This window comes from Trifolium pratense, linkage group LG5 (genome assembly GCF_020283565.1).
Source record: "Trifolium pratense cultivar HEN17-A07 linkage group LG5, ARS_RC_1.1, whole genome shotgun sequence".
Lineage (NCBI taxonomy): Eukaryota > Viridiplantae > Streptophyta > Magnoliopsida > Fabales > Fabaceae > Trifolium > Trifolium pratense.
Genome location: NC_060063.1, coordinates 11,652,155 through 11,663,325, shown reverse-complemented (window position 1 = coordinate 11,663,325; position 11,171 = coordinate 11,652,155). Strand labels below are relative to the sequence as shown.

General features: G+C 34.0%; 1 protein-coding gene across 1 annotated transcript; it reads left to right on the top strand.

Moving 5' to 3' along the window:
- The first annotated feature begins 249 nt into the window (after positions 1-249).
- On the top strand, positions 250-9,064 carry LOC123884026 (subtilisin-like protease SBT2.6). The gene is made up of 11 exons (XM_045933023.1): positions 250-357; positions 1,153-1,371; positions 1,889-2,033; positions 2,155-2,549; positions 2,936-3,031; positions 3,127-3,199; positions 3,490-3,775; positions 4,769-5,094; positions 5,244-5,511; positions 6,157-6,438; positions 8,306-9,064. The coding sequence occupies exons 2-11, from the start codon at positions 1,193-1,195 to the stop codon at positions 8,710-8,712; spliced, it is 2,457 nt and encodes an 818-aa protein (XP_045788979.1). The 5' UTR covers positions 250-357; positions 1,153-1,192; the 3' UTR covers positions 8,713-9,064.
- The last annotated feature ends 2,107 nt before the right edge of the window (positions 9,065-11,171 follow it).

The following is an 11,171-nucleotide window of genomic DNA, read 5'->3' as shown; positions in this document are numbered from 1 at the left end:
CTCATCACTCACTCACTCCTTTACTACTCATTCATTCACTCACCACCAATATATCCATCCATAATAATTTATGGCAACGAAACCCAACCGTTAGATCTCCTCCGATCTCATTTATTTAATGGCGTATACGTGAATCAACCTAGCTAGCAATCGTAGCTACCTTTCTCTTTCTCTTCCTTTTCTTCCATTCTACGATTCTTTGCTTCCACTTCTTCTCAAACTCCTTTATTATTCTTCTTCTTCTTCTTCTTCTTCTTCTTCTTCTTCTTCTTCAAACTTCTCAATGTGTTTTTAACTCATTTTTCACTTCCACGCGCTTTTCTCACAGTTCATGTGACTCCGATCCAATCCTCACCGGTAACTAACTAACTAACTAACTTTCGTTGCTTCATTCAATGATTATGCTTCTTAATTCATCACCTTCATTATTAGCTCTTCGGTTAATGCCGGATCAATCAAAACTATCTATGTTTCATCGTGTTTGTTTGTTTGTAGTCGTTGTCATATAAGAGCTTATGAATAAGCTATTTTTATTTTTTTATTTTTGTTATTACACGTGATGAAATACTAAAGTCAATTTGTTTTCGTAGAAGGTATAAACTATTTTGGAGAACTTATAAAAATAGGCAGAAAGTAGCTTATGAACACGTCGTAAGTTGTTTTGTTTGGATAAACAACTTAATTTGCAGTCGTTGTCATATAAGAGCTTATGAATAAGCTATTTCTATTACACGTGATAAAGTAAAGTCATTTTGTTTTAGTAAAAGATATGAACTATTTCGAAGAACTTATGATAATAAGCTAAAAATAGCTTATGAACATGTCGTAAGTTGTTTTCATAAGTTCTCCTGACTAGTTTTGTAAGTGTTTATGTGAATATATGAACTCAAATAAGTCGATCAAGTAGGCCTATAATCTCTGATCAAACTTGGTTTACCTTCCTGTCAAACTCCATATTACTATAAACTTTTTGAAAATGCTGGTATTTGTATTTTCATTTACTTTAAGAAAGCATTTTGTATTTTTTTTAAAAATTTAATTTATAGTTTTGTAGTAATAAATTACTAATATTATGCTATTTTTATTTTTATTTTTTTTATTTGGATTATTAATTTTTTGTAACTGTTGTGTTGTATGAAAATGATGAAACAGATCTCAAACACTATTGAGGTTGGTGCTCCATTGGTGAGAAATGAAGTTGTTGATGGAGTTTGGGTGTGTATTTATGATTCTGTTTGCCATTGTGTTATATGGTAAGGCAGAGGTTTACATAGTAACTGTTGAAGGTGAGCCTATCATAAGTTATACTGGTGGTATTGATGGGTTTGAAGCCACTGCTGTCGATTCTGATGAGAAGATCGATACCATGAGGTATGAGTTTTGCAAAAATTCTTCTTAAAGTTTTTGATATTTAGTAACGATAATTACAGGAATTGTTTGGCTTAATTTGTTAATGGGTTTACATTTTGAATGAATGGTGAATTTAGACATCTGTAAATTAAGAATTATCATAGCAAGTTTTAAATGGCAATCATGGTAATGGTGGTTGTCGTGTTGCAATCCTTTGTGTTGCGGAGAATTGTGGTCAAATTTCTCAATTGTGGTTTCTGTAACATAAAAAACTGTTTGTGTCGCTGTCCACATCTCAATCATGGACCTTTATTTAAAACCCTGCATATAACAAGGAATTTAGACACTCTGCACAGTTATCTAATTTGGTATTATAATGATTTGGTGCTAACTATATATCAGATAGATTATACTTTTAGATACAAGTGCTTTTTGTTTAAATAAAGCAACAAGGCTAAGTGTATGTTGAAATGAGAACTGGATATTGATGTGTTTTGTTCTTGTTGAAATTTTCATGTTTCTTTAAACTTTCTTCCAGTGAATCGGTGACTTCTTATGCTCGCCACCTTGAGAATAGACACGATATGCTTCTGGGGTTGCTGTTCGACCGCGGGACTTATACGAAGCTCTATAGCTATAGACATCTTATAAATGGGTTCGCGGTTCATATTTCCCCAGAACAGGTGATGTCTTGTCTTGTGCATACTTCTTTACTATTTTGTTGTTAATTATAATGAGTTTTGAGTTTTTGAAATCCATTTCTGCACTCTGATTTCCATACCTTATATAATCTTACATTAGTAGGTAGAAACTCTTAGACATGCTCCTGGTGTGAAATCTGTTGAGAGGGACTGGAAAGTGAAGAGACTTACAACACATACTCCACAATTTTTGGGACTTCCAACCAGTGTTTGGCCTACTGGAGGAGGCTGTGATAGGGCTGGAGAGGACATTGTGATCGGATTTGTGGATTCTGGAATATATCCTCACCACCCGAGTTTTACTACTCATAATACTGAACCATATGGACCGCTTGCAAAATATAGAGGAAAATGTGAAGTTGATCCTAAGACGAAAAGAAGTTTCTGTAATGGGAAGATTATTGGAGCACAGCATTTTGCTCAAGCTGCAATAGCTTCTGGAACGTTTAATCCTTCAATTGATTTTGCATCTCCTCTGGATGGAGATGGCCATGGAAGGTTAGACCCTTTTTCCACTTTATTAACCACTTCACTTCAAATCGTTGGGATGCCTTATTTATAGTTAGTGAGTCCTGTGCTCGACATTAAAGAACAGTCACTGTCTATAATGAGATTTCTGAAACTTCGCCTAGATGCTTAAATGTAAAATGTATCCTCATAATTCAGAATTCATGAGAAGGAGCTAAAAATTATCAATTTGAAATATACACGATCCTTCTCCAATCCTGTTAGCAAAATTTCTCCACTGGTTTCTCTGTCTCTGTCACATATAAACATTTGAAATGGATAGTATCGGTAGTTGTGTTTGAAGCCATATCTTCTAATTTGGTAACAGCTGTTATTTTTAAATTTTCCATTCTTATTCTTGCATCTTCAACTGGCAGTCATACAGCCTCTATTGCAGCTGGAAGAAATGGAATACCTGTAAGGTTGTATGGACATGAATTCGGGAAAGCAAGTGGAATGGCTCCCCGTGCCAGGTGAGGAATAATACCCAATAATTGTTCATTGTTTCACTGGGAACTTGTCTGCGGTTTTTTATATTTCTTTAAGCACTTAATGTATTTGTCTTCAGGATTGCTGTGTACAAAGCGCTTTATAGACTGTTTGGAGGGTTTGTTGCAGACGTAGTTGCTGCAGTTGATCAGGTATGTAAGTCTATATGTTGGTGTTTCATCTCAAATGTTTTATTACCCAAAACAGCATATTTATGTCAGATATGTCTTATGCTCTTGTTGGCTCATTGACCCTGGATGAAAAACTCTAATGTTTTACTTATTCATTTGATCTCTAGGTCATGTACTGAATTGCTTTAAAAAAAACTTGCTTAAACTCAATATGATCATAAAATTGAACTATCAGTTATAAAGTCTAATTTTTCCTAACCGTCATTGTTTTATTGCAAGATGTCTAATTATTTAAATTTGAGAGTCAACAGGCTGTACATGATGGAGTAGATATACTCAGCCTTTCAGTTGGACCAAATGGTCCACCAGCAGCTACCAAGACCACATTTTTGAATCCTTTTGATGCTACACTTCTTGGGGCTGTTAAAGCTGGTGTCTTTGTTGCACAGGCTGCGGGAAATGGTGGCCCTTTTCCCAAGTCATTAGTTTCATATAGTCCGTGGATAGTATCTGTAGCAGCTGCAATTGATGATCGTAGATATAAAAACCATCTGACCCTTGGAAATGGGAATATCTTAGCAGGACTTGGGCTGTCACGTGAGTTTCCAACTTCATACTATGTTTCCTAGGATGTATTTTTCTTGATCATAGACTGCGTGACATGGTTTTGATGATTTTGGTGGAATTTTACTCGTTGCTGAATGCTGATGAAAATGTTGAAATATAAGAGATATGTATTTTAATTTTAATGCTCTATTCGATTCTTTCAATGTTTGTGCCACGTGAAGAAAATTAAATAGAAAGAGAAAATGGTCAAAAAAATTTCTTCTGTAGATTGTGTTGATTATCATCATCTTTGGACTAAGACTTGTTAAAAAGAACTTTATTTCATATCATTTCATTATTATTCATAGTAGTTGGCCAAAATCATATACTAGTACCAGCTATAATTGTATCAATTGGTTGTATACTTACTCAATTGATGCTCTTAGTGGTCGTCTGCATAAATGTTACTGTTAATTTTTGATAAATTAGTGATCGTCCAACAATGTGTGAACTGGACTATCAGCAAAATTGGCGGGCCAACAGTATTTTATATGGTATAAAGAGTTATCTTTAAAAAAAAGTTAAGAATGAGTACTAGTGCCTGCACTGCATAAAATGCTCATGATAATTCTCTTCAACTTTTAAATTTCCTTTTTGTTAAAATAAAGAAGAGTAGAAAGTTTGAATGTCAATAGTATCGAAAATAACCATCTAATATAGTCATACAAAGTTAAGAACAAATCGATTTCTCCTGTGCTTTACCAAATAGGTTTTTCTTTTTTGTCAAAATTAGGGTTCAGCTATGAATGGTATGCTGCTGGTGGCAAACTGAGTTTGTCAGTTCATTCTATAGAATTAACGTCGCTGTAAAATAGAAATTTGTGGTTGTCAAAAATGAGTTTGTCAGCTATGAATGCACCCTGGCATATTTATGATTGTCAAAAATCCATTTGTGGTTGTAAAATAGAAAAAAATTCATTTGTTGTCTTCCAGTTTCCCTTGTATGCTAGTATGCTAATTTTTGTTGTTAGTGGTTTTGTGCAGCTTCTACACATTTAAACAATACATACACATTGGTTGCTGCAAATGACGTGCTACTAGATTCTTCAGTTATGAAGTACAGTCCAACAGATTGCCAGAGGCCAGAACTTTTAAACAAGAACATGATAAAGGGGAAAATTCTTCTCTGTGGCTATTCTTTCAACTTTGTTGTTGGTACTGCATCAATAAAGAAAGTCTCAGAAACAGCAAAGGCCCTTGGAGCAGTTGGATTTGTTCTCTGTGTAGAAAATGTTTCTCCTGGAACAAAATTCGATCCTGTCCCTGTCGGCCTTCCTGGGATTCTTATCACTGATGTTACCAAATCAAAGGTAATTGACCCCCTTTATATAACTGGTTAACTACTGATTTTTTTCCATCTGCTTAATCTTCTTTTTCTATGGTTTCATCGGTACATTCTTATGATCATGGCGTATGTATTAATAAAATGATTTGGAACTTTCAAATCCTAATTTTTCAGGAACTGATTGATTATTATAATATCTCCACACCGAGAGACTGGACTGGAAGAGTGAAGAGTTTCAAAGGTATAGGTAAAATTGGGGATGGTTTGATGCCTATTCTCCATAAATCCGCGCCACAGGTGGCATTATTTTCTGCTAGAGGGCCAAATATAAAGGATTTCAGCTTCCAAGAAGCAGATCTTCTCAAACCAGATATATTAGCTCCGGGTTCATTGATTTGGGGTGCTTGGTCTCTAAATGGAACCGATGAGCCAAATTATGAGGGTAAGTAATGGTTTGACTAAATTTTCTCCTAATTTTTGAGCTTTGAAGTTTCATCCTGTCATTAATATTTGAAGCTCATTACTTGGATTTTAGTTTTGGTGAGTTAGGGGGAAAGTTTTTAGGTAGGATAGCGGTGTTATGTTCAGTTTGCAAAGTTCAAAGAAATATTGAACCTTCCGAATTTGTTCATAGGATAATGTACTTCCCCCACAAAACATTAGAGTCGATACTTCTTTGATGGAAAGTTGGCTTCTACACAACACAGTTAATGCTCCTCAAGTAAAAGAAGAGGCTTCAAATCATTATGCTACTTTATACGTGATTTCTATTCTTTTGATTACATTAATAATATGAGGATTAATCAATAATGAGACCAGCAACCAACCTGACATGGGACATTATCCTAGCAGATAAAACTTGTACACTATTAATATTTTAGTTTCATCTTTTTGTGCCGAGCTCAAATGCAAATAATTTGAATCAACATCTTAAATTTCTAGCATTGCAGACACACCGACATGGGAAATACCACGATTCCTAGAGTTATTGGACAAATTATTGCATGTTTGAGGGTAGAAGAAAATGAGATAGAATAATACAATGTATTATAATTTGATTTATTTAAGCAAAAATTTGCTTGAGCAGGAGAGGGATTTGCTATGGTATCTGGAACTAGCATGGCTGCACCACACATTGCTGGAATTGCTGCTCTTATAAAGCAGAAACATCCACGCTGGAGCCCTGCTGCCATTAAATCAGCCTTGCTTACAACAGCAACAACTCTAGACAGGGCAGGAAACCCGATTCTAGCTCAGCAATATTCTGAAACAGAAGCTTTGAAGCTAGCCAGAGCCACTCCTTTTGATTATGGAAATGGACACGTGAATCCTAAGGCAGCCTTGGACCCTGGGCTCATCTTTGATGCAGGTTCATTTTATTTCTCCCTCTAATATAACAAACTGTTTTGCTTGTCTTAGCAATAAAATCAATCTTCATTTGACTAACAAATTTACAGATAGAAGATGTAATCAACAGATGCTATAAAAAAAATGACTTAAAAGTGGTTACTTTGTAAAATATAGATTAAGGCTTAAATACATTTTTGGTCTTGGTAATATTTAAAATAACGAGACCAAAATAAAAAAAATGGTATATATTTCAGGGACCATTTCCAACAAAAAAAAATAGGGATGGAATTGTAAATAGTAATATTACGAGGACCAAAAACGTATATAAGTGTTGTGTATGACTCATATTTACTCATGTGTCTAGTCGCTCGAGCAAAGCGAGTTGAGCTGAAAGCACAACTAGTGTCGGAGTGGAGTATTTAAACTTGTGTTGTAATTTGTAACCCTAATCACTGATTAATTAAAATCACAGCATTCACTCTGTTATCAAAGATGGAGGCACAATTGGTCTATATCGTCTTATATCTCTCTGTCTGCATAGTCCACTTGAGTTCGTCATAATTCCCATATAGGAGTAATTTATTTAGTCTAATGATGCCAAGTACTAGCTGAGCCATTGTCTATTGTGTAGTGTCTTATATTTCAACACTGATACAATGGATAGCATGTCTAATAAGATAGAAGTAAATATCTGAAGACGATTGAATGATGTTAGTTATGCTGCTAACTGTCGCTCCTCCCTATTAGCTCTCTTTCGTGTATTTGGAACTCCAATATAAGGTCTAGTAAGAAAATGTGACAGAAGATTTCTGTAAACACTTTTGAGAAAGAATAGTTTGAAGCTCTATACTTGAGCACTGAAACTAAATTATGCGTGAGTGGGAATTCTTCACTGAACTCCATCTATAAATATAATTCAAAAGATACAATCAAAGTTTAGGAAATTGATACATGGGAGATGGGAGAACCCAACTGATATGCTCACAATGCTTGTTCAAAGTAGTAAATTCATGCACTGGTTGGACTTGCTGAATGGTGGAATGAGGAGTTCTAGGTGGGCATCAACTGTGAAGAGAGTGTTCAATCCAAGAGGGAGAATAATTGAGTTTAGTTTGAACACTCTCCGCATTTGTGTATGCTTCATCGTCTTATATCTCTCTCTGGCCCACTTGGATTTTTTCGTAACTCATTTGTTTTGTTCAACACTGAGAAGACAAATACGTGCTCTTGCTACGATTAAGCGATCCTCTTTGGATAATTCGTCCAACCCAAGAATAGCTATAATGTCCTGGTGTGTTGGATAAGATAGAAGAAAAAACTTAAAAGACAATTGGTTGTTAGTAGTTATTCTAATAGTGACACCACTATGTTAGCAATTTTTCGTGCATTTGCGACTCCAGATAGTGAGGTCTTTAGTATTAATTCAAAATACAAGAAAACATGAGTGGTTTTGCATATACAGAAAAATGGTGAGAGAAAATTCACGAGAGATGTCAGGAGCTCTGTTCTTGTGAAGCATAGACAAAATGTGAGTGTTCTACACTAAACTATATCATAGTGAAATCTGTTTACTCGCATTCTTGTGGACATAACCCTTGATTCTAAGATGAACCACATTAACTTAATTGAGTTCTTGTGTTTTATTTTTCTGTTTCCTCTTTGTTTAGTTATTTTCTGAGTTTAATTTCGGTTCTTGCTTTTTTGTTTCTACTGTTCACTTTCATCCACAATAGATTACATCTTTAGAAAGTTGTGGAGGTTCTCATTTTTGTGCTGTGGCTACATATTTTTCTAAAAGGATGTGTTCGAGAAATCACTTTTTGTTAAGAAAAGACCAAAATATATTTTAAAATTAAACTTAATTTGTTTTGCTAATAATTTTGCAGGATACAGAGACTATTTAGGGTTCTTGTGCACAACACCTGGCATTGATTTTCATGAGATAAAGAAGTACACAAACTCACCATGTAACAGAACCATGGGTCACCCATATAATTTAAACACTCCATCAATTACAGTTTCACATCTCGTGAGAACTCAAGTTGTAACTCGCACAGTAACAAACGTTGCTAAACAAGAAACCTACGTGATGACGGCAAGAATGCAACCAGCAGTTGCCATTGAAGTCAACCCTCCAGCTATGACAATCAAAGCTGGTGCATCACGTAAGTTTACTGTAACACTTACTGTTCGATCAGTGACAGGAACATATAGTTTTGGAGAGGTTTTAATGAAGGGAAGCAGAGGACACAAAGTAAGAATTCCTGTTCAGGCCAATGGATACTCAAGATAGCTTACCTTGGTCATTGTAATATTCTTTGTAACTTGTGGGAATAAGGTATGTTTTGCTAGATTTATTCATTAATATATATGTGATGTTAAATATATATGTAAAGGTTAGATGTAAGGAGATACTCCTAGTTTATTCCACTTTTTCAGTTTTGTTATGATCATTAAGTGATAAATTACATTTCTTCTTCTTCAAAAGTTTTTCATGTATTTTCTTCCCCCTTCTCCCACAATTACTTGATTAAAGCAGGTTGTAACTTGTAATACACGAAAATAATCAAGAATATCATGACATATGGTATCCATTTGTAGAGAGACATCTTAGTATCTTACCTTGATTAAAGGTTTTGGCGAAGTGTATCGAGTTTACCTAACAAATTATATAATTTAAAATTTTTTGACACTAATATATTGTTGTCCTAATTAACAATAATAATACTTTACTAAAGATATTTATAACAACGTTCTATTGTAATACTCCCTCCGGTCCTTTTTATAAGAAACACTTTAGAATTTTTATTTGGTCCTTTTTATAAGAAACACTTTGACACAATTCCATTTGTACCCTTATTAAATACAATCAAATAATTCATTATAATGCTAGTGCATTAATTAGAGAAGTCTATTTCTTATGCTAGTCAAAGGTTAATTTTGGAATATAACATAAAATGTTAGAATCATTGATGTGAAAATTTACCTTCCTTAGTCTGTGTGATTTTGTCAAAGTGTTTCTTATAATAAGGACCGGAGGGAGTAAGATTTATCTAAGTCATGTATGAATAGAAGATATGATTTTTTTGTTTGTTTGTTGTAATTGCATGCAACAGAATATCAGGTATTTGATACACAGGGTCATTATCCCAATTTCCCACCTATTGCTACTATTGTGCAGCTTCCTAAGGTTTTAGTGGATGTTTGGTATTACGGTGAGTTCACCAGAATCATGGTGATCCACATGTAATAATCGACTGTGATTATGATGAACTTGTTATAATACCAAACACATAAAACCCCTTGTCAACAACCCACTCATATAAAATTCACCTTGTCCTCAAGGTGAAATTGATGAAAAGTTTCATTGATGAATGATGATGATGAAAATGACATGACTGAAATGTACTTAACACAAAAGCTCGGTGATCGCTCATCAGATGAAACATCATGGAAATTTTTGCACAATTCAGTATTTGATGAAAATATAAACGAAATGTGCTAACTATTAACAATAGTCGATTAATTAATATATCTATTTTGGAACATATAGTTCTGCACATTAGTCATTTGAGTCACGCTCACAATTTGTTCCTCTGTAATGATGAATCAGGTTTGGTTAAAGACAAATCCTATGGTCCTAGTATTTATATACTCTGGATTAATTTAACTACAAGAAAAATGATACTCCAGCCAATCTCCCGTGAGGATTTCACCGGAGGCAGTGAAGTGGAAATCCTCACCATTCAATTTGTATTTTTTATTATATAATTAATAATTAATTTCACAAAAAATAATGGATGGTCTAGATTTAACTGGATAAACATTTCATGGGAGATATTCTCCTCTCTCATTTCCAAATTATAATTCACTTTATTTTTATTTTTTTTGTTATAAATTGTTTTATAATACCAATAGAACATTTAATGATATTTTTCTCTTATACCCTTAACTATTTATTGTTAAAATTTCTACAGCTTGTCATAAATGAAATTCCACTTAACCAGTGGAAACAAAAATGGAATTAAATAGCCACATACATCTAGCCATTGCTTGTTTGAAGATATTGAGGCTCTTTTAAACGATCCACAATCTCACTTTGATGGTGTTAGTTTTACTAAAGGAGATGTTAGGTCTAGGGAACCAAAACAAATATGAACTGCACTACTTATATAACTTATGTGTCCATCAAAAAATCATTGTAGGTGCATCAAATTTACAGCCCCACTATCTTTAATGGGTAGTTACTATAATTGAAGAGAAAAAAAAACACCACTTAGGCCTAATGAAAAATTATCATAATGTACTTAGGTAATTACCACTTATTTAAATTATTAAATAAAGAAAAATGTTAAATAGTGTCCAAAGGGAAATGATTAAGAAAACAAAAATGGTAATATAATCTTGAAAGTAGTGTATTTAATGCCTTACAATTTTTTTAAAAAATATATATTTTACATAAACTTTTGCTTTTGTTTCCTTTAATCATTTCCCATGGGGTACTAGCATGACCCATAAATAAAAGGGGAAAATTACAACATTTATTACCCTGTTCTTTCAATTCTTGGAAATAGCCAAATTACATGTCTCAAATATTTCTAGGAGAGTTCATCTACTTGACCTAACCCTGATGGGGTTCAGCTACTAAACACCATAACAAAACAATAAAGAAAAGAAAGCATAAAGATTACCCTTATGCCCTTGGAGTACCTGAGCCTCCTTGCCTCCTCCTTAGAGTTCTCCTAACTCTCT